The 23,565-nt window shown below is 44.3% G+C and overlaps 1 protein-coding gene across 8 annotated transcripts in view; it reads left to right on the top strand.

The window, feature by feature from the left end:
• Positions 1–23,565, top strand: part of RAPGEF6 (Rap guanine nucleotide exchange factor 6) — a 115,680-nt gene that overhangs the window by 14,399 nt on the left and 77,716 nt on the right. For 7 of the 8 annotated variants that reach the window (XM_062638118.1, XM_062638121.1, XM_062638113.1 and 4 more), the window contains exons 2-5: positions 10,741–10,811; positions 11,420–11,476; positions 12,750–12,833; positions 22,790–22,859. In XM_062638118.1, the coding sequence (XP_062494102.1) occupies positions 10,741–10,811; positions 11,420–11,476; positions 12,750–12,833; positions 22,790–22,859 (282 nt within the window). Of the gene's footprint in view, positions 1–10,740; positions 10,812–11,419; positions 11,477–12,749; positions 12,834–22,789; positions 22,860–23,565 lie in introns of those variants that run through there. The other variant, XM_062638117.1, reaches the window with a different exon arrangement.

Below are 23,565 nucleotides of genomic sequence, written 5' to 3'. Positions count from 1 at the left end.
TTTAGAGTTTTGCTGTGGTTGTTTGCAGTCAAATGTAGCAGCAGGGTCAGTGAGGCTTCACTACAAGTGAAGACGCTAAGAGCTTGTGATTACACCTCTCTGCCTGGTGCAGGGTAAATGTATGTTTGCCAGTATGCAGATGCACATTACACGGGCACATTGGCATTCCTCTGCATGAGAGGATGCTGTAGTCACTGTGGCAGTAGTAGAATGTAATTGTGGCAATCCACACTGAGATAACTTGCATCTGTAAGGGCTATGGCCTACTGTATGTTACAGTAACTCTCCTGGGTTGCTCTGTCTGGTAGTGCTTGGGTACCCTAATGCCAGGATGCAGGAGGAATTAGCAGTAAAGTATATTCTCATGTGTTTTCTCATGTGCTGGTGCATTGCGATCAGTGTTGAATGAAAACACAGAGTGTTTTGGTTGAAAGCAGTGTGGTGACTGTAGTATCTTACTGATACACCAAAACATTTTGATACGATCTGTAGGGCTCTATTCCTCTCCATTACCTAGGCACTGAGTTGCTGACCTGAGTTGCAGTATTGATGAGAAATCTCGTTTTGTCTTCACTATTTATTAGGCAGGAGTTAATTTTCCTGACAGACATGATCTTTGCTTGCTTGAATTCTCAAAGAAATAGGAAGTTATTTAGTGCAAAAGGATAAGTGTGCCATTATCAAAATAGCAGTAACCTTACCCATTTGTATAAAAAGCTGACAGTTAATGTGGTGGAAACGAATGTGGTAAAGTGTTCCTGTTCTGTCTGTTAGTCTTTGCCTGCTTGAGATACCTGTTGAACAGGAGCTGTAGTTACAGGACCTTGACAGTAACGTTCACTTGCTGCCAAGCTCCGTTGGGTGAAGCATGGTGAAAATGAGTGAGGAAATCCTTCCGATGGAGTGTGTGTGAAAGATGAAACAGCAGCTGCTCTAGTGGCTTTCTGAATAGCAGTAATGGTTTTCTGTGCCTTTTTAGGTGTGTATTACTATTACCTATCTGTCTATTCATCTGTCTGCCTGTTGCATCATTGTATGTAATTCATCCTTCATTCCCATGTCTGTGGGACCAGTTTGCATTGGGTAGCATTGCCTTTGCATCTGTGCGTTCTTCAGCACCTATCCTGGAGCTACTCTTTTAGAACAGGAGCTTGTTTAGAGTTAACAGGAGTGTGTTTCCTTAAAAAGAGTCTTTTGAAGCTCTTTCGGTAGCTCTTGGAGCTGTAGTCCAAGAGAGAGGAAAGAACAAAACCTAGAGCACTCTTACAGGGATTTATAGGTGATAGATTCCGTAACTCAACGTAAGTTGCATAGAGCCACACTCCCAAGTTGTTACTGATAAGCATAGAATTGACCTTTGGCTTTTTGGATTTAATCCTCTACCTTCTCTTTTTTCATCCCCACCTCTATGTACCAGATTTATTTAATAAGAATCTACTTTTTTCTTAGCATTTCAGTGTCCTGACCTTTCTGACCATGATTCCTTTCTTAAAAGGGAATTTCAGGTGTTGGTGCTTTCTTTCGCACTCCTCTTAAAAGAGCAGGAGTTTCTTTGTCTATCAGGGAAGCTGGTGTGTTTGGAGCTCTGACAAAAAAGATGTAACTGAGCTTGGATGGATGCTTGTCCTGTGGGGGGGACATTGTTAACCGTGACAAGTACTGAGCTGCTTGACTGGCAAAGCATTGATTGACCTGGAAGCCTGAAGTTGCCTGGTTTGCTTCTTGATTTTGGGTGGCTTTTCAAGATCCTGCCTGATGAGGCTGCTCTTGTGGTCCTTGATCTACTGAAAAATGGTTGTTATAAAAGCCTGCTCTTTGATAGGTGTGAGCGTTGGGGGTTTTGTCTCTGCTCAGCTTCCCATCCTGTTGAACTCCAGTGTTGTCAAGGCAGCTTGCTTTTGCTTTTCTATTCCCAACATCCAAGTTGGAAAGATGTATTCAAACTAAGTCATGAGTGTCTGGGAACCTCTGCTTGAAGATACATTTTGTAGCTGTACTTTTGTTCTGAACAGTGATAAGGGCTGAACTATGCCTCAGATATTCAAAACTCTTCATAAGCTGCTTGCTTTGAAGCAATGACGTTTGGCGTTCCTGTCTCTCCAGTTCAGGGCCCTCGGTATTTCACTCTGCAACATCAGCTTTTCCAAAGGAAGTTTTTCCCTGGCGAAGTCGGGGTTCCAGAACTGCTGACTCGGAGTGATGAAACAGCAGTAAAAATAAGATGAAATTTCCCCTCCCTCATTCCTTTCAATGTTTTTCTTCCTACCAAAGTCTCGTATCAACATCGTCCAGCGTTCTTAGGTGGAAGGTGTTTATCTGTATTGGGTGTGGGGACCTATTGGTGAGTGAAAGAACCTTTTTGTTTTATTTTCATGGAGAAATACTTTGCTTTTTTTTTGTAGTGTCAGAAGTTTTCTGCCAAGTGGAGGCACTTTCGGTCTTGAAATAAACTGTAATAGTGGTTCTAGGGCCTCTGTGCTTAAGTAAGATCTGTTCCTTCACACCTTATTGAAGATGGTTGTGTTCCTGAGAGTGGGCTGTAGTTCTTCAGCCTGTGCCTGTAGCCCCGTGTGCATGTTACAAGGGAATAATGGATAAAGAAGCTGTATGAGCCCAATTGAGAGACTTGCTGCTTGTGCAGGGGAGGAACATAAAAGGATGATAAAAATCCAAGTGTGCAAATGTTACTTTTGAGAATCAGCAAAAACAAAAGCTAGATTTTAGTTTCCTGTTCTGGGCTATACTGTTATTAACTGATGCTGTCAGTTGTAATTGCTTCCTGGATTTAGAAGGGAGTGAAATGAAGTCCCTTTTAATCTCTTTTCTCCTGTATGAAATACTCTCATAACTCAACTGGCATTTCCTCATTTGGAAAAAAAATGTATCTGTCATCTACATGGGTGAATGTAAAGTTTCAAGGTTAGGCAGGATTCCTGTATCATGGTCACAGTACGGTCCAAGGCTGTTTGATGGACCTGTGCACTTGGAGGTGTGGGCATATATAAGACTATACATCTAAGAAAGCAAGTTCCTGGTCATTTGAAGCTGTTCAGTGGATGAAGTGCAGTGATGCTCAGTTACAAACTGGTAATAAAGGGACTCTGATTTTTAGCAAGGTCCTAAGAAAACCCACCATTGCTCAGGATGCCTGCGGTGAGCAGACTGGCAGTTGGGGCCAGAAATCCATCACCTCTTACTGTAGATGGGAAACTTCTTTCTGGGATATATGTTACTCTTTCTAAGTAATAGAATGTAGGTCTGCAGTAGCTGAACCAGTTTATTTTATACAGATGTGACTGGGTGCCATCTCAGGGGTGATTTAAGATGATGCAGGAGCTTGCTGCTAGTGAGGTCTATGAGAAGTACTTCAGTTAGGCTTTTAGAATTGGTGGTATTTCTTACAAGGCAAGATGAGCTTCACTCCTCAGGGGAGCTCCTTCAGCTGTGTCATTCTCTGCAGGATACTTCATTGAAGTCTTTTGGGAACATTGTCATTCATCAGCCGGGTTAATCCATCCTTTCTCCTCAGTAGTGCCTCAGTGCTTGTACTTAAATTGTTTTCTTTTTGACTTTTTTAAACGGCCTCCAGGTAAATAAGAGGAATCTTTAAAGGGAATTGTTACTCCAAGTGGGGAATCCTGGGCTGGTGTTGGTCAGGTTAAACAGGGCTTGGAGCAAGCTGCTCTAGTGAAAGGTGTCCCTGCCCATGGCAGGGGTTGCAACTGGATGAGCTTTAAGGTCACCTCCAACCCAAACCAGGCTGGGGTTCTCTGATGTTCTTTTGCACCACTTGCACTTTAATGAAAGTCAAATGGTTATGCCATTGAACTGGGAAGGTCAATAAGATGGAGGAGTTGCTTTCTGGTCCATCTCATCATCTCCCTTTTATTCAAGGGACCATACACTCCTCTCCACATGTTTAAATGTAGCTGATGGCTGCTCCCACAGATTCCAGGGGTAGCTGATGGGGGTGCACCGTCTGCCTTGGGTTGTGTAGGTTGGGCTTCTCCCGCCAGCATCACCGAGGTTGGTGAACTGGCTGCATGGATATGTGAATATGCACAGCGTGGATCAGAGAACTTCAGCATGTTTCTGTGTTTTCATTTCTGGTATTACAGTATCGGGAAAGAATTTGGGAGTACTATTTTTACAATTGGCCTTAAACAGAGAATCAAGGAAACGGTGCGGGTTGCAGCCTTCGATGAAGTAACAGGAAGGGAAGCAATGAAAACCATAAACTGTGCTGAGTAACATTTCCTCTCTTCTGCTACACCCCCCGAAGGGTGACAGAGTCTTTATTGAGCCCGACAGGATTCCTAATAAAAGATGCATTCAGTCTGTATAAAGGAGCCCGCTGAATCACGGTGAAGCAAGTCACGGCAGCAGGCGGAGGAAAGCCTCTACTTACGGCTTACCCAACCTGCTCTCCGTGCTCCAGGAATTACTTCGGTTTGCCCTACTGAAATCTGGGCTCTTTAAATAACAGTGAAGAGAAATTCAGCCACTGTCCAAGAGTGGGTTAAAATCCTTGTCCTGAATGCCAAGTGAGTGCTTGGGTCCACTGGAGCTTGTTCCCACTTGGTGCTCTCTGGGCAGAGCACTGAAGGGAAAGCAGCAGCTCTCTGTAACAGGGAGGTTGTGACAGCTTTCACCCATGCTGCTGCCTTCCCTGGAAGCTTTTGTACCTGATGGTCTTTATTGAATGTCAGTGGAAATTGGGAAGCTGTTACCATATGGTTTAGCTGTTGTTTCAAAGGCATCTTATGTATGTCTGTTTCCTTTAAAGTGTACTGTCTGTAGCACAGCTGAAGCTGTAACACATCTTGAGGCGATAATAGCATTCTTGTTTGCATTGAAGCACATAGAATGTGGATCCTGGCAACTGTCTTGTCTTACCTCGGAGAAAGTACGGGTACAAAATCCCTTTGCGCTTCCGTAAGCAGCCGGTTCTTGTGTGCGGAGCGGGGAGTCCTGGGTGGCTTGGGCGTGGGGAGCCTCGAGTGAGCCAAGCATATGTTCTTGCAACAGGAGTGTAATGTTTGGGGTGGAATGGAGAGACAGGTTTTGCGTGGCTCTCTGGGGCAGGTTTGCATGTGAGAGCAATCTGCCTGGAACTTGCCGACACAGCCGCTTCGTCTGCGTGGCTTTGAAGTGCTGGTGCTGCCGTGCAAGTGTCTGCTCTTTGCTCATTCCCTGTGCAAAACTCCGGGCTGAGGGAATAATACCTGTTCCTGGAGACCCTTTGCTTAAGTTCCATATGGGTCTAGGGCATCCGTGAGGCTCAAGTTCATTGGGGAATCGCTGGGTCCTGGCCTCTGCTGCCTCTCCTCTATGATAGGACGTGAAGCTGGGCAGTGCTAAAGGGACTCTGGAAGGATTTATGGCTTCCTCAGCTTCCCTGACACCTCCGTGCAATTGCTGAGGATGGCTCTGTGTGAACGTATGGGAATTGGCAGCTATGAGGTCATTTCAGAACCATTTATTTTCCTTAGAAATAGAACAGATTTCCTGCTTAGTGCTCTAAAATAGCCGTGTGTCATTGGGACACCTGGCTGGGGTCACAGCAAGCGAGGCATTGGGTTTTCAGTTGATGTTTATTGAGAGCCAAGTTGCTCTTGATGCAATCATCTCATCCTCCCTCCGGAGCATCACACTGCTTTTGCCCACTTCTAATGCCTCAGGGGAATTTGTCTTGGACCTCATTGTGGATTTCCAGCACATGAATACAGTAGACCGCCATCATTCCACTGGATCCTTAAGTCTAAGCTTTGCCAAACTGCTTCTTGAATTAAAGACAAAAGATTGGGAGAAAGAGGGGTGAAGCACAAGGGCATGGTACTCAGATTTTGCTCAGATGACAGAGGCAGGGATAAACTCCTTAATGATGATGGACACTGAATTGTTAAAAGCTATCTCAAACTTCAAAGGTGGCTGCGTAAGTCACTTTAGCCATAGGACACCAATACTCTGTGCTTCAGCAAGTGTCTTGGGTTAATAGAAGGGTACAGAGGCTGTTGTGTTGCTCGGTGTGCTGCTTTTATTTTCCCTTATTCTATAGTTGTGGCATCTTGTGGTAATTGCATGAGTTGACATCTGGCAGGGAAAAGGAGAAGTGGTCCAGTTATTCAAGTGGCTCCCTTCATAGTATATTGGGGTGAGGACGTTACTACAGAAGAAAGCTGATTCATAGAATAAATTGCTACTAAAATCTCCATGGTTTTGCACCACCTTTGGTTTAGCAGCTGGGTAAGAGAGGATGTGTGTGCTGGGATGATAAAAGCTGCTGCTGAATGAAGCTGGGGCTGCTGGTGTGTCGGTGCTGAGCCAGGCTTGCCTTGTGGCCGGATCTGGTGATAACGGTGCCAGTGCAGAGCAATCCCTTGATTTCTGCTCTTCTGCTTAAACCCATGTTATTTTATACTGTGTGTATTCACCTTCACGGGGAGAATAGGGAGAAATGGATATACTCCACTTTTTAAACAGAGAGGCTGAGAACACCTCTGCTCATGAGCTCAGTGCTCTCCCTTCCCTGCAGGATTAACAGCTCCTGCCTGCTTCCCCCACTCTTTGCTCGGTTCCCCTCATTCCCTGGGCTCACTGGAGCTGCACTTTTGGCTAGTTGGATAGGAAATGTGAGTTAATTTCTTCTTAAATAACCTCAGCAAGGTAGTTTTCTGTCAAAGATTGAAGACTGTGTGTGGGCAAAGCGTTTGAAGGTCGATACTGTGCTTTGGTTTCAGCTATTATTTCAGCTGCTGAAAAGCTCTGAAAATACAGATTACAAGATAAAATAATGTTGATCTTGGTCCCTGGTTTAGAGCATGTGGAGAAATTGTTTTACATTAATAATTATGTGTTTTGTTGGGTTTTGGCAGAACTATGTAAAGAGATTACAGAGAATGGTATCAGAGAGTCACAGCTTGGTTTGGGTTGGAAGGGACCTCAAAGCTCCTCCAGCTCCAACCCCTGCCATGGGCAGGGACCCCTTCCACTGGAGCAGCTTGCTCCAAGCCCCTGTGTCCAACCTGGCCTTGAGCACTGCCAGGGATGGGGCAGCCACAGCTTCTCTGGGCACCCTGTGCCAGCGCCTCAGCACCCTCACAGGGAAGAGCTTCTGCCTAAGAGCTCAGCTCAGTCTCCCCTCTGGCAGGTTAAAGCCATTCCCCTTGGCCTGTCCCTGCAGGCCCTTGTCCAAAGCTCCTCCCCAGACTTCTTGCATGGAAGGGGTGACTTTCCGGTGAATACTTTGTGTTCTGCAGTTATGACGCTGACTGTTGCCCTTTGGCATCGCTCTTTTATAGCCCTTTTTATTCCTAGTGGGTACACGTGCAAATTATCTCTACCCTTTGTACCCTGCTTGTGTTTGCTCTTTATAACCCGTGCAGCCACAAACTCCATTTCTAAAAATAACAGCTTCCAGTCCCATTTTCAGGGTTATAAACCTGGAATTTGAGCAATGAACACTTGAAGCTCCAGCGGAGGAGCTTTTGGGTGCGTGGTGCAGCTGGGCTGGCAGCCTCTCTCCATGAGGTGGCCACAGCATGTGCCTGGCACTGGCCACTCACTGCCTCCAGCCCCAGTGGGGTTAAATTGTGTTCCTTGGCTGTAGAACTATAACGTGAGACTCTCAGCATAGCCTCTCAAACGTAATATCAGTGCAGTTCTGAGCACTTAAATGAGATGGGAGTAAGGGAGGAAGATTTGCAGAGTACGACTGATAGGAATTCTCACATGGGCTAGATGAGCTGCACAATAACCTCTGTGGATTGTAGAACACCAGCTTGGAAGGGACCTCAAGGAAAGCTTGTTTAGGCTTTGAAGGGGCATGGGAGGGAGAGGAGGAACTTCACTGTCTGGCTGTGAAGGATCTGTTTAGACACACAAAAAGGCGTTATTTCTGTGGGACATGTAAAGCACATGTGTACATGTGTAAAGCACATGGGACCAGTGCCTTTGGTGCACCACAGGATGGGGGCAGCCCATAGCCCTTCCTGGGAGATGTGACTGTGGGATTACTCTTGTGCTTAGTGGCACCCAACAAAATTACCTGCTCTGCTTTAAATGGGATAGGTGATTGCTTGAAAAGTCAGTTATTTTTAGGGGGAGTGATACAGATCCTGATTTAAAAACACCCATAGAAACTGATGTATGAGTAGCTGATATATTTAGCTGGTTGAAACAGCACCTGCCTGGGTAGTTCACAATATGATGGGTCTTATTTATCATTAAACTGGTCAATGTAAGCTAAATGCCTTCTCCTGCACTGAGGGGGGAGGAAGTTTTGCCTTCCCTGTGCTGTTCCCTCTGCTGCTGCACATCTCAGCCCACATGTGAGCTGAGGGATGCTTTCCAGGCATGAATCCCTTTAAGCAAATGCTTATCTCTTTAATTTACCAACTGTTTATTCATCAGGCTCCTAAGTAAGCATGCTGGGTCCGTACGGTAGTCCTGTTTGGTCAAGCTGGCTGCAGGTGGAGAGCAGGAGGCAGGCAGCCCAAGCTGCATTAACTTGCTATGGGGCAATAGAGGATAATCCTCAAGTAAGGACATGGTTATTTTACATGTACACAACTTCAGAACTTTGTGATTAAACATGAATCATGGAATGGTTTGCATTGGAAGGGACCTTAAAGCTCCTCCAGTTCCAACCCCTGCCATGGGCAGGGACACCTTCCACCAGAGCAGCTTGCTCCAAGCCCCTGTGTCCAGCCTGGCCTTGAGCACTGCCAGGGATGGGGCAACCACAATGGATTATGAAGATAAGCTTTTGTTCTGCTTGCAACTTTTTGTAACTTAAAGCAACAGAAGTGCTAATCTAAACCCTATTGTTAAAAACATTATTCTGTATCTTAGTCTTAATTATGTGGAAAAAATAGTGGAAAATGCTGGAAAGCGTGTAGAGATGCAGTGAGTTGTGAAGACTGATAAATTCAGCTTTAACTGTAACACTGAAGAGTGATTCCCCATGCTGCCTGGTAGCCCAGCTTCAGGAGGAGTTGAGAGCATCCACTGCATGTCCTTCCTTTATAGCCAGTCCAAGTGCTCTTCTGTCCTGAGAGAGGCAGATGTCCAGGTGGAGGAGGAAGAATGTGGCACACGGGGTTTATTTCAGTTGCTCCATGAATCCTTTAACTACTAAGATGCTATTACCAGACACTGTACAGTCGAAGGATATTTTTGCTGTATTCCCGTGACGAGTGGTGAAGTTGAAGCAGTTCCCTGCTTGGAATAGGGGAGAGCTCAAAACCTGATCTGTCTGGTACCTCAAATGACCTTTGGTGGCCAGATAGACACCTCTTGTGGGCTGTGTGTGACTTTGGTGTTTGGAGTCTGCTTCATAGGCAGCGCTCTTGGACGTTTGGCTCCCAACATCAGGTTTGTGGCAATTGGCGGTCGGAGGATTAAAATGAGGTTGGTGTGTGTGAAACGGGTGCTGTGAGTCTGTGTGTTCAGCATGCAGGCCTCCTGTTGAATTTTCATGGGTTTGGGTAATGACATTTAAAAAAAAAGAAGAAATCTGGAGGTTTATTGGTTTTACATGGCCTGCAGTTACGTCTGACCTTTCCTTTGCTTTAACAGTCTGTAGCCACTGTATTTCTAAACATTGACTATTAAGCCAAAGAACTTTTCTAAAGTAAACCCATTGTAAATCCCGAGGCCGGCATTCATATTGATTTATCCTTTGTAAACACGGTGTAAATGCAGCACTTGAAAACTCAGAGCATATTTTCCAGGGCCGAGCTGCGGAGACTGCTGTGGGGCGTATAAAGGTTTTGTTGTGCCTGTATTTAGTGCTACCAGCCCACCTGTTCAGGACAGTAAATGAAATGATGAATAGCCCTAGTGAGCTGTTCCCAGCATGTGGTCTGCACCATCAGCATAGATATTTTTGTGTCTGAAGAGGGTTCTGTGGCGTGAGAAGTTTAAACAGCTGTATCTCCTCCTTACAGCATCCACGTGGAGTCCAGCTCCTAAAGGGAGACAGTCTTCATGTTCTGACATTGCTGCTTCAGAAATGCTCTTTGCTTCTGTGGTTGCTAATGATGGCACTGATGCGATGCTGAGGCTTGGTAGTAGGAGGTGGGAGACAAATCTAAACCTTCGTTGTCCTCATCTTTACTGAGGGGTATATTGGAGCAACTTGTACTGTTACCCTCTGGTTAGGTTGGAGAGGCAGTAGGATGGAGTAGAGTTTCTAGCAGGGCTGCTGCCTAGGTCTGAGGTGAACATGAAATAGCTTTTTCTCTCTAAATATAACCCTGTTACTATTACTAACCCTGTTACTAAACTAAGAGCAGTTTAGCCACTATATATGGTGCAGAGAGCCGTGTGGTTTAGGTTTTCACTAGGGTTCTTTGCTCCTAGCAAACTAATTTTGCAAACTTTCCTCTTTAAAGAGGTATTACAAGTCTCAGCAATTTTTGACCTTGGGTGGCTGGGACTGTCCTGTTTAGCCTATTCCACATCTTGCTGCTGCGTCTGTTCATGTAAATCATCTTTTCAGAGATACTTGCAATAAATCTTTTTCAGGTGTTTATTCATCAATTGGATTTCACTCTTTTGCTTTCACAGGTTAAGCGTGGACAGGGTTCTGCAAGTCTGCTCATTTGGGCTTTGTCTCTAGAATGCTCTCCTAAGTCTGTGTAACTTACTGCAGAACCTAGAAGGTGATGTAGAAGTGATAGGATGCTGTGAACAAAGTTGCTCATGTCTTGTGTTCTTTTTTCTCTTTCTTTTTAGGACTTGAGTACAATCTATTCTTTCCTTCATGGACTGGACATACTCTCACATTTCAGGGAACACCAGCTCAGGTAAGTGCTCTGGAGCTAGTTAGTGTTGCTCAGCACAGCTGGTATCTATGACTGTGGTTTTGCAGAGATGAGTAAAGCTTTTGTCTGCTGGCACTTGGCGCATTGGCCAAATCGTTGCTGAGTTAAGTGACTGCAATAACCTGGTGTGGAATCTAAACTAATTAGCTTTGCTAAGGACAAAGGCAGAGATTGCTTCCATCTGCCTACAAAGGCCTGTGTAGACAGTGCCCTGTGTTAAGTCCACATCACAAAAGCTTTTTAATGCCTCAGACATTCAGATAATCTTGGAATACATAACATGAGAAGGCCAACAAAGCACAAAAAGTGCGTTGGAAGTATTTTAGTTCCTTCAGTTCTGTTGCTATGGGTAATTCCAGTGTGTGGGAGTGATTTAAGCACTTAGGGAACATGCTGTATATCCTCTATCTGGATAATGAGGAACACCGTAATAATTTGAATTTTATGGTTAAGCACGGCCTTTGTTTCGAACATAAAAATGGTTGAATTTAAGGTCTTAAGCCTTAAAGGGATTCTGCTGAAATGTGGTGATTAATGGCTTATGGTCTTTGGGGATTAAAATTGAAATTAAACTTCTCCTTCTCTCTCAGAATAATGTCATCAAGTGCCCGCTATGAGAGGTACAAGGGCAACCAAGTTCTCTTTTGGTAAGTACCCACCACTTGTTGGAGCTCTTCAGTAAAAGTGTAGACAGAATCACTGCTTTGCACACTGTAATAAGTCACTTTTTTACTTGTTTTCTCCTTGTAAATAGAAGGCTTTACAACATTTAACCTTGGCCGGGCTGGTTAAAAGCTCTGGCAGGAGGTGGTTGTACCAGTGGTACCATCTTAGAGGTGCCCATGCATTGCCAGCACAGCTCCCATGGACGGCAGAAGTGTGTGTTTGTGCACAGGCAATGTCCATGGAAAAGCAATTAGTGTCACACGTGGGAGCCGTGGTGACAACTCAGTAGGTGGCACTCTTCCCCTGGAGCTGGCGCCGATTGTGGGAGTATCTTGTACAGAGGAGGATGGAGCTCAAACACCATCTCTTCTTTCTAAATCACTAGAATTAGTATTTCAGCACAGGGTTCTCTTTAGGTTTTTGCCAAGAGGCAAATGTATTTTTCCCCCTTCATACTTTAGCATTCCTTATGGTGTATTTATCCTCTCACAGCTAATCCCAGCTTTCTATATAAGGCACATCTCCCAGTACATAAGCCGAAATGGGATGCCACCTACTAGTTCATATTGTGGGTGTCTGTGACACAAACCTGCTCCAGCACCAGGTCTGCGTATATGTGTGGTTGTGTGCTGGAAAAGGAAGGGGATGTTGGGCTGTAGCTGGGAAGCAGCATTGCAGTGCTTTAGGAAGAGGCAAAATCCACAGCAATGAAACCTCTGTGCAGACCTATGGGCTGTGGGTTGAAATGTTGGCTGTCCCCCTGGCCATCCATCTGGGATCAAATGGCACAGTGGGACACAGTGTGCATGCCATGCAAATGCAGAGAGGGAGGAATGCAAAGGAGTCAGGTATGTGTCTCCTATGTTACCTGTAACACTTGACAGGTCTGTGTGGTATCGTGTGTTGAACTGCTCATCTACTTCAGCACGGGCTGTTTTCCTGTATTTATAGCTTTATGTACACTTAAACTGGAATGAAATGTTTTTACTGAAGGTGAATAATTTCATTTTCATGAAAGAAATACTTCAGTTGAGTGAAATGCCAAGTTTTAAAGCATAAGGAGCATTTTGGATGTAGACCTTTTAAAGAAGTTAATTCTGGGTAGCATTCAATGAAAGTTTGTGGATTTGCAGCCCACATACCGAATTGATAGAGTGGCAGATCATTAGTTTACAGCAATAACATCTTGGATAATGCATATTTCAGAGCTGCTGTAAGAAGAAAGTAGATGCCAATGATTTCTTTTTCCTACAGCTCAGAAACCATTGCAAGATGCTGGTACATACTGCTTTCTGGGTCTGTGCTCATGAAGGATTCCATGTTTTTACCACCTTGCAGGTATGTAAAGTTGTTGTTATTTAAGGCAGGATCTCTCCAGTGTCAGAGGAGCTGAAGGAGAAACGCACACATGTACAATTAGAGAAACTCAAATTGCTGTTAATTAGGAGCTAAGGAGCGCAAGAGGAAGCTGAAATCTTTGAACCATTTTGTTTCCCCCAGTGCCTTTGATTCTGGGACACATGTAAAGTCCTTCCCCCCTTTGCTTCCCCCCTGGTGCCACACATGCATGGGTAGGGAAGGAGGTGTGCTGCTTGGACATGGGAACAGGAGAAGAAAGAGCACAGCTCACTTTCCATTTTGTTCCAGTTACATCCCTGCGTTATCCAACCTCAGTGTAGAATTTAAAATGCGATGCTTTTCTGCCTGTTTTTAAGTACAATGGGATAAACTAAAGTTACTTTCCCTGGTCTTGAATAGCTCATATGACACATCTTTAGTGGAGGGAGCTGCACAGTGACCAGTCACTTACAGGCTCTTTTCATATGAATCAGTGCCTTGGATAATGGTAATTAGCACAGTTTTAATTACATTGAGGCAATACTTAATGTTATGCATTATTGCCTTGTCCTCAACCAACTTCCTGATCGTGAGTCAGTCTGAAAGGAGGTTTAAATACACAAAAAGGTCAAAGCCAGGTTTGAATAATTGTCAGTCTGGAAGAACTGGGCAGACAGAGGAGTTCTGCAAAACAGGTAACAGTTAGCAAACGGGTTCTCATTGGAAACTCCGTCCTTGTGTATGCTTTGTAACGCTTCTGCTCCCCAGTTATGGCTTTTGAATGGTGGCATTGTAATGCCAATCTCATATTTGTCCTCTGGAGCATTTGACAAACACTTTATGTTTAAAGAACTTCTGTACATGTCAGGGCTTTTTGTGTGTCGGTTTGAATCTGTTTCATTTTGTAGTCAAAGTTCAGGATTTCATTATAAACCATGGGGCTAGCAACTTGTGCTTAATAACTCTCTGAGACACTGTTGTACAATGGACTGGTGGTGAGATACTTCCATTTCCATAAATAAGGCTGGAAGGCAGTGATGCTTTACTGATTGTTTCCTGGTACCTCCCCAGCAATACTCGTCCTTCCGTCATCTGCCCCATGATTACCTTGACAGATAGGAAGAGACTGTAAGTAGGCAACTGGAAACTTAATAAGGTTAGGATGTAGGTTAAGCTCGCCTTCCTTTGCATCCACTGTGGGTAGTTTCGGAATCAACAGAGCATCAGGGAAACCTCCATTTTCTTCAGCAGATCTTTTGGCAGTACAGTGCAGATTCAAGCTTGAAAGAGTCGTAGCCCTGTGGGAGCATAAGGAGGTGGGCAGGCACTGCTCTGTTAACTTTCTGTATGTGTTTGAACGAGGAAGGGTGTAAGCTGTGGCTCCCTGTGCTTGAGAAGGGCTTTCTGTTCGACTTGCATGGATTTGTATGCAAGCCATAGCTCGGAAATTGGCTTAAAAATTGGAGGAGTAAAGCTTGCAGCCGGGTGCAATAAATCTATTCGATATCCTGACACTGATGCTCATGATGAGAAAAGCCCCATAAGATTTTTAAGGCAAGAAGCACATCAGTCAGTAATATCAGGTACAGAGATGCCATAACCTTGATTACGGGTTACTGCCTGGAGAATGGATTTGTCAATAGATTTGGCGTAGCAGGAGAAGAGTTTGCTTCTTAACATGAAAGCAATGACTGGCACAACCCAACAGGATCAATGGATTTTGTGGAAGGGAAATCATGTCAGCGAGTTAAGGCGGTTTTGTGTTAACCTTGCTTGTTAATCAAGTTAATTCGTGTGAACAGGGTATTTGAAGGAGATTACTCACAGCAAGATTAGCCATAGGAGATATATAAAGGGCCTGGAGGACCTTCTGAAGCCAATTATGTGGATGACAGCTTCCTACAGCTGTGAGAATTGAACCTTGAAGGGAAAAACACAAAGTCTTGAGACATTCAGGATGCAGTCGCAGTAAAAACAAACACGTCTCTTTTCTGAGCCCTTCCCAAATCTCAGAAGAGAAGAAAATAGGAGTCATTGTGCTCTTCAGGCAGTGCATTTATTGGCTAAAAACACTGACTTTAGTCGAAATGGACTCATGGTTGTCCTGTGGTATCTTTTCAATGACAGTTGTAGGTGCTTCAATGACTCAGTCATTTCCCTTTCTCTTCTTGGGTAAAAGGAGGCACAAATGCAGGGATCAAGAAAACTGTCATAGTGAAAGAGGAACCCCAGCTCTGTGTTGCAAAGAGCAGCTCGGGTTGAAATGACTTTTAGCTTGGCTCGTATTAATAGTTGTGAATAACAGCGTAATAGAACTTACATAACAGTATAGTAAGAGCACAGGTTAAAGACTTGCAGTTTGCACAACTTCAGTTCCTTGCATTTTAGAGAAGTTGACATTTTGATGTCTGTGACTTCATTTTCAAATGTATTCCTACCTCACGTATATCACCTAAAGCCCGGTCACTTTTACTTCTAAAACCTATACTGCTGTTTCCTGCAAGCTGCTCTGAGTCTGTGCCGTTCACTGGCAAAGCAAACCAGCAGCTCGGAGCTCCTGCATTCCCAGCTCCTGCCAGTAAGAGGTGTATTGGCTTTTCTCTCTCGCTTATCCTTCCTTTCCGGATTCAACTTTGTTAAATAGTGCTTTCTTTTTAGAGCGTACCTGTCGTATCCAGGCTGTGTCCTGGTGCTTCTTTAGCTCTTCCTCTTCATTCTCATCTCCATCCCGACGTGAGTCCTGGTGGCTGTGGTGTGGAATATTGCTTTTCTTCCATAAGCCACAGAGGTCTAAATACATACGTGTGCCACCCCACTGCTGGCATACAGCAAACACCGTTTTCAACCAACTTGCAGCTGCCAGTAAGGTTGTGAATGGTGATACCTGTTGGAACAACAGTGCCTTCCCTTTCTTGCTCTTTGTGTGACAAAGGTCTTAGGATGACACTCTGTGTGCTGGCTTCACACGTGGAAGCCCTTGCAACTAATGCTGTAGATAATTCTTGTGCTTTCAAAAAGACAGCTTGAGTTTTCCATCCCTTGTGCTTATCAACACTGGATGGGTCTTTATACCCTGGATCAGAAGCCGTGGCTGCTCAGTGCGTCTGTGGCTCTCGGAGGTGCTGTTTTCCCTGGGTATTTCTGTAAGTGGTGGCTGTAACTTGTAGCAGTGCCTGACAGCCAGGAAGTAAACAAACAGCTTGGGAATGCTCCCAATAAATGTATTTTGTAAAGCTAATTAATTGGGATAGGGCTGTTGCTACTGAAATTCTTCTGGCAGGGATGGTGCTGTGATGAAAATACCCTGAGGAAAAGGGAGCGTGGATGGGAAGAGGCAATGCACTGGTGAGGAGGGGCTGTGTGTCCTGGTCTCTCCAAGCCCTGCTCCTTGTACTGGAGGTGCAGCCCTTGAGTAAGGGCTGAGAAAGCGTTGCAGACTAAAAGCATCTTTTTTTTGGCATTTCTTAGAAGAAAGCTAAAAGAGTGAAGAAAGACTGCCCGTAATCTATCACAACTAAGTGCCCAGATAATCTTGTCCATCATCCTGCTCCCCCAGTGATTTCCTTTAGTTCTTACAACAGCTGCCCTACAGAGGTTTTATAGACTTCAAAGGATGCTCATTGTACCACAGAAATAGATTTTTCTTTATTGGTTAAACTAAAAAAGTCCAAGAAGTGTGAAATTGGAAGCAAAGGGTAATGTGCGGTTTGTATATAGCTAAAATACAGTTTTACTGGGACTGTCTAATAACACGGCCTGGAATAGCTGCAGAGCTTCGCAGAAGGTGCTAGGTAAGATACAGGCTTCCTCAAAGCATCATCGTGTTCAGAGTATAAAGTAATTAGTATAGACATGTTGTGCGTGCAGCCCATAAACCGAGTGCTGCGTGCATGTCATGCAGCCTCCAAAATCATTCCCAATTAAAACTTTCAGCAAGCTGAACAGATAAACCTGCTCAGTGTTGTTGTTCCAGAGGGCTAATGTGAAAATGGGCTTGATGACTGAGCATTAATTGGAATTGGTATCATGCATTCAGCCAGGGGGTTGGAACTGAATGATCTGTAAGGTCCCTTCCACCCCAAAACCTGCTGTGATCTTGTGGTTTCAGGTTGCCTTTAAGCCCTGTTGTGATGGAGTTAAGTAGTGTTTTCACATTTAAGTTACTCTGAAATGCTCAGGCCCTGCACAGCCTGTAGCATTGCATAAACCCTGCCGCCTGCACTTGCTGAAGTTCTTGCTCTGTGCTCATGTAAGCTTTTATCCCCATCTCCTTACTCTATTTTGCAAATCAGGGCCTGTGGGGCTGCTCAGGGGGTTGCAGTGCCATGGGAGATGCTGCTCCATGGGCTTCTGATGGTTCTGTGCTGTGTCATTGCATCCCCAGTGAGGGACCCGTGAGGTTTCCCCCAGCCCAGTGTGTCAGATGATGCTCGATCTGAGAAATTAAGACCTGCATACAGATGCACAGAAAGCCAAGTTATTCCCATGAGGATTTTGGTGTCACTTACACTCATAGAGCAGGATTCTGCACTCTCCATCCGCAGTGCATGCAGCTGTGTCTCTGCCGGTTACATGGCTATATAGGTTTCCCCTCTGCATTACTTCCCAGCCAGTGACAGGGAATTTAAGTGTAAAATTACATTTTTAGAGGATTTAGATTGGGGTTTAATAATGCTAATGGCTGCTCCAAGCCATCCATAATATACCTGTGTAGTACACGCAACGGTATCTGGATTTTACAGCAGCTACATTGCAGTAGATATCCCGGGTGTTTGCTGGAGCAGCTGTTTGTTCAAGAGGTAAAATGCTTGTCAAATGAAAGGTAAGCCCTGACTTGTGACCAATACCCAACAACAGCACATCCAGCTTGTCTCTTCAGGCCAAGCTGTGCGCTTGCATGCGAGATGCTTTGTGCGTTGGAGAAATCCAGCCAGGCTGCGGGATGCGCAGGGTCACAGTGGCAGAAAGTACAGTTTGTCTTCATGCTCCTCAAAGCAGCCTGAGAGACAAGTATATTCCTAAGAGCAAAGTATCTGCAACAAACAGCAACCCATTTGTTTGTTACACTGATAAACGGGGGTATCAGTGTACCAGCCCAGTCCCAGATGTAATAACAGGACCGAGTATCACTGTGGATAGCTCTATCGCCATTTCATCACCATTGCAGATAGCTGCGTGTGTCATTGATGCCAACTTTGGGATTCTGTAGCTCCTGGAAAACACAGAGCAGCTCTTCAAGTGCCTGACATCTCGTCATCGAAGGCTTTGATGCGTGAAATGTCTGAAAATACTGATTCAGGATGTGGTAGAATATTGCGGATTCGAAGATGTGTGCTAATGAGTGTTCAAACAAATAAGAAGGCATTCTGTCACAGCCTCCATCTGTTTGTAGGCTGAAAGCTCTTCAGGACAGGCTGTGTGTGTACCTTGAAAACATGTACTGTATTTTCAGTACTGCAGAATGAGAAACCATCACTAGCAATGAACAGCAGCACATATTGATCATGGAGAAATTCTCCAGTTAAATCTGACTGCTGTTCCATACATTTGTCAGGCTTGAAATTCCAGATGCGTTTCAGCACCAGATACTGGGGTTGCTTAACAGCTGGAGATGAAGCAATTTTAAACATTTCTCTTCAGAAGGCTGTGTTTGTGTACATCCTATTTAAAGAACTCCTTTCTTGTGTTAAAGATACGTTATGGTGGAGGCTTTTCTAAGTAGCTGGCTTAGTTTTAATCAATTCTGATCCATCCCCCATGTCAGTAAAATCAAGTGTGTACTCAGGTGCTCATATCTTCAAATATGAAGGTTTTGGAGCTGGGGTCTGCAGTCACAGGGTTTTTTTCCCTATATTAGCAAATGATGCAGTGGAAAAGGGACAGATGAAGTGGGTGAAATGCCTGGTGCTGAGAACAGTGTTATTTGCAGACCTGGGCTTTGACGTTTCAGCAGCTCTCATCTGCTCCTGTGGCCTGAACGCCCATTAGTGGTTGGTATGTGATGCCATGCCAGTTTGACTTACATTCCTGTCTCACATGATGCAATTGCTTAAGCATTTTTAATTAGGAATAGCAGTGAATCAGGAGGAAAACCAGGTTTCTTGCAAATGAAGCATCCATAAATCAAGGATAAACAAAGCTGCCTTTGGTATGTGGAGGACGTTTTTTTCCTATGACAGTGTTGTAAGCCAGGGAGCGAGTGTCTGAAAATTAATGATGCAGATGTAATAGATGAATATTAAGTGACAGGAGCTTACAGTACAATTATAAATAAGAAAAGTGTCATGTTGTTTTATGAAACATGACTTTCCCGGGCTTCCAACAGGGGGAATAATGATGTTAAATATAAGCCCTTATTAAAATACGTGATTAAATGCACAGATTGAGCAGAGCTTTAATTGTTGGGTTGTTTAAAATCTTCATGGTTGTACCTTTGGTAGTATGTCCTTTGACGTCGTTTTTGCTGTGTTGTAAATAGACCTTAATTTACATTAGTTTCATGTTTCCTCATGCTTTCACTGTTGGTTTAAATTCTTAATGGGATTATTTTTCCTACTCTCTGCTTGAAAGCACCAAAGCTCAGTGAGGTTTTCCCACTTTTCTTTTGGATCTCATCATATATGACATCAGGAGGAGCAACCTGGTCTAGCAGAAGGTGTTGCTGCCCATGGCAGGGGGTTGGAACTGGATGAGCTTTAAGGTCCCTTCCGATCCAAACCATTCTGTGGTTCTATGAAGCTTCAGATTTTTCCAGCCATGCAGTTACCAGTGTAATCCAGTTAGGATAAAGCACTGCAATTAACAGGAGCACAGCAGTTTAAACTCTCGAGTTTTGATTGTGCTAGTGGTCTACTGGGAAATGTGTGCCATGGAGTCACAACCAACAACTGAAATTCTCACCCTGCTACAGCAGGCCAGAGCAGCACAAGTAAGCAACACAAGTAAGGGTGGTGAGGCGCTGGAATGGGTTGTCCAGGGAGGTTGTGAATGCTCCATCCCTGGTGGCGTTCAAGGCCCTTTGGACAGAGCCTTGGGTGCCATGGTTTAGTGTGAGGTGTCCCTGCTCATGGCAGGGGGTTGGAACTGGATGATCTTAAGGTCCTTTCCAACCCTAACTATTCTATGATTCTAAGTTTCACACAGAAACTGGCATTTTTGCACATCTACAGTGAGCAAATCAGAGCTAATGTTTCCATTCCTTCCTTCATGTGTTTTCCACCCAGCATGTGATGCAGGCATGACAGGCTCGTGTATCTGCGATACACCAGAGAGAATGGCCAAACTACTCCCACTAGTACAAGAGTTAATTTAATTCAGGAATGGCTGTTTTAATTTCAGCTCTGACTTTGGGGTGAAATGAAATTCCACGTTATGATTCCTTCACCAAAACCAAAGTGAAGATAACTGTGCTAACATATTGATTGCAACTGCAAAGAAACCCTACCCAAGTTAAATTGATCCAATTCTCTTCCATACAATAGAAAGCTAAAGACAGGAGATTTTGTCCCCCCAAAACAAAATTCTAAAGGAATTAGGTAAAACTGGACATTTCAGGTTTTGCAGCTTTTCATAACAGAAATAATCATTATTGCTTTATTGCAAAGCAGATGACTGATTGCTGTATCCCCAGTGGTTAGGGAAAAGCTACAGTCTAATGCTGAAGGTCATTCAAGCACAGTGTTTTTCTTGTATAACAACAATTCATCAAACTACTGGAGGTTGAGGGAGGTTTGCTTTCTGTTTGCTTTCTTTTACATAAACACATCCCTGGAATTCAGCTGCTGTCAAGCTCCCCTCTGCTTATGCTGTAGCATCTGCTAATGAAGTAATGGCAGTAAACAGGAATGCCAGGAAAAGCACACCGATTGCTTGTAGCAAAGGTCAAGCTCTTGGCACTATCATTTCTGGTCCATCAAGCACTTTGCAACAGCCCAACGCTCAGAAAAGGATTAGGTTCCAAAGACAAAACCCACCCTTCCAACCTAAGGAATCAACTACTCATATTTACAAGTCAATAGGTCAAGTTTAATTATTTCCTGGTGCGCATCATGGGATGTTTTATCGATTCTACCACAACAGAGCTCCCTCAAAAGAGGAGGCATCGAATGGGTTTTCCTGAGCTGTAGCCACCACCACGCTTTGAAAACACCAGTCTTTAACATTCTTCTTAATGAACATCCCCAGTGTCTTTTAGAAACATGGGGTTTAATTTCTTCATGACATAGTCCATATTTTTCTCTCGAATGTACCCAAAGCTAAGCCAAAGAAGAGCACTATGAAAGGTACATCCTGGCCTTGAACACTGCCAGGGATGGGGCAGCCACAGCTTCTCTGGGCACCCTGTGCCAGCGCCTCAGCACCCTCACAGGGAAGAGCTTCTGCCTAAGAGCTCATCTCAGTCTCCCCTCTGGCAGGTTAAAGCCATTCCCCTTGGCCTGTCCCTACAGGCCCTTGTCCAAAGCCCCTCTCCAGGTTTCCTGTAGCCCCTTTAAGCACTGGAGCTGCTCTGAGGTCTCCCCAGAGCCTTCTTCACTTGCACAACTTCACAGTTCAGTTGCTTAAGTTCCTTTCCTGAAAACACACGTATCCTACAGAAGCTGTTTTATGCTCCCCTATCACACAGTTTTAAATCATGAGTCCTCTCAATGTTCCCTACAAAGTGGTCGTGTTTCAGTGGGTATTTGCTGTCGAGAGGACCATGTCTGTAATCCAGAGGGTTTGTGTGGCTGAAGTTTCTGATGTACTTTCCAAACATAACCTTAGTGAAAACAGATGGAACTGACCCACTTCTTGAGGATTTGGCTCCGCACTTGTCTCCACCTCCTTCTAATTCACACATTAATCTCTGCTTTGAGTTAACTGATTATACAGTTACTGCACCTGCTTATATGTGTTAAAACAGGATTGCTGTTGACGGTCTGAATTTGTAACACGGCAGCTACAACTACTGAACTGCTAATCCAGCCGTGATGCTGTTAGTCAAGGAGGTTTTCTTTCTTTGGCATCTCTATGGGATCACTTTTGCTCAGTGGATGGGGTGGGTCGAGCACACCTAACTCCAGCTAACAGCTCTGGAGTGAAGACAAACGTACTTCCTATGATAAGCCAGGCATTTTCAATTCCAGGTGCTGCTGTAGTCACAAATGAAGTGATTTAAGAGGTTATTTGTCTGTAACACTCCCGATACCCCCCCAGCAGTGTCTTCTTTTACTGATGGTTCCAGTACCAATAGATCTGTTTGGATAATACCATGTCCAGAGTGGATTTCCCTAAAGTCACCTCTGGTCTTGTGTGTTCTGATCAGCTGAAGCACATCAGATTGCTTTTAGCCTCTTTCCTTGGTCACTGTATTAACGCTGCCCATCACATTTTGTTGCATTTGTGCGGTTTTCATGTTCCTTAAACAGAACCCATCACAGCGACAGGCTCCTTGTGGTGGCACAAGCAGCAGTGTAAAGGCAGAAGTCACAAGTTAAAGCTTGGTTTTAGAGAAGAGGTTCTCTGTCCTCCTGTATGGGAGGATGGGGAGTTAAAGGAATGCTTATTAAGAGTGCTGCGTGCAAAGAAGTGCTTTGGAGTTCTCAGAATTTATGTATATTTGTTTTACCAAAGCTGTGTAATGCTGAATTAAAATTTACTAACGTTTTCTTGTCAGCACTGGAACGCATTGCGAGTGCTTTTGAGTATCTGCAAGTAATAATGACTGTACAAAAGACCATTCTTTATATTCAGGCATTACGTAGCAGGCAAGATGAGAGGTGCTGAGTAAATGAAAAAGAGCATGATAATGGTACTGTCTGGTCACAATATTTCACCCAGTAGTTTTTCATCAGTTTCTCTTTGTTTTGAAGGCTATTGCAACATGCATCAGTGCCAATTGCTTTTATTACTGTAAAGGTAAAACAGGCTTTTTGGGCTCATTCTTTTTCCTTTGCTTCTTTTCCACCCCACTCTAGTTTTGGCAAGCAGTCTGGAGGAAAGCGAGGATGCGAATGTATCATATTGGAGCCTTCAGAAATGATTGTGGTAAGACAGATATGGTTGTTTTTTTCCAAATGTATTTAAATCTATTGCTGGTTTCAGCAAATTCTTTCTGGCTTATAGCAGAAAGCTTATTGTAAAGTGTTCTGTGAAATTGCAGCAGAATTGCCTTGATTTCAATTATACCTATGGCTGCCATCGTAACAGCAATAGCTATGTAAATTTAATCGAGATGGGTAAATGATGATGATGATTAGGTCATTCTTTCTGAAATTATGCTTACTTGAGTTTCAAAAGCCTGTCAGTTATGGCTGAATTGAGCATTCCGGAGTCAGGCAACGATAGACTACTATCTGGAATATTTTATTTGTACCCACAGCCCCTAGCGTTGCTATTTACTGACTGTGCTGGGTCCGGTAGGGACAGAAAGGCCCTCATATTCCTAGTCCTTGCAGTTCCACAGAGCATGAAAGCTTTAAGGTAAGAGGAGAGAGACCAGAAGAGTGCTTAGCCAAGCTTGAAGGATAAGGTTTTCAGCTTAGTTGACATCGACCTTTTCCATGTCTAGGTTTCCTTGTGCTTCTTCACAACACTTGCTAATACTGCCAAGTTCATATGTGCTTACAGCTTGTAACTCAGCCCTTCCCAGGTTGGTGTACATGTGCTGTCAGCAGCTGGAATAATAGCACACACCAACCTTGTACCGTTTGCTGGGCAACACAGGAAGGTCTCCTTCAACCTTGATCTTCTG

The sequence above is a fragment of the Pezoporus occidentalis genome, unplaced genomic scaffold, assembly GCF_034315485.1.
Source record: "Pezoporus occidentalis ecotype Australia unplaced genomic scaffold, CSIRO_AGI_Poc_V1 ctg55, whole genome shotgun sequence".
NCBI lineage: Eukaryota > Metazoa > Chordata > Aves > Psittaciformes > Psittacidae > Pezoporus > Pezoporus occidentalis.
The sequence above is the reverse complement of the archived record's forward strand: the minus strand, read 5'-3'. Positions and strand labels throughout refer to the sequence as shown.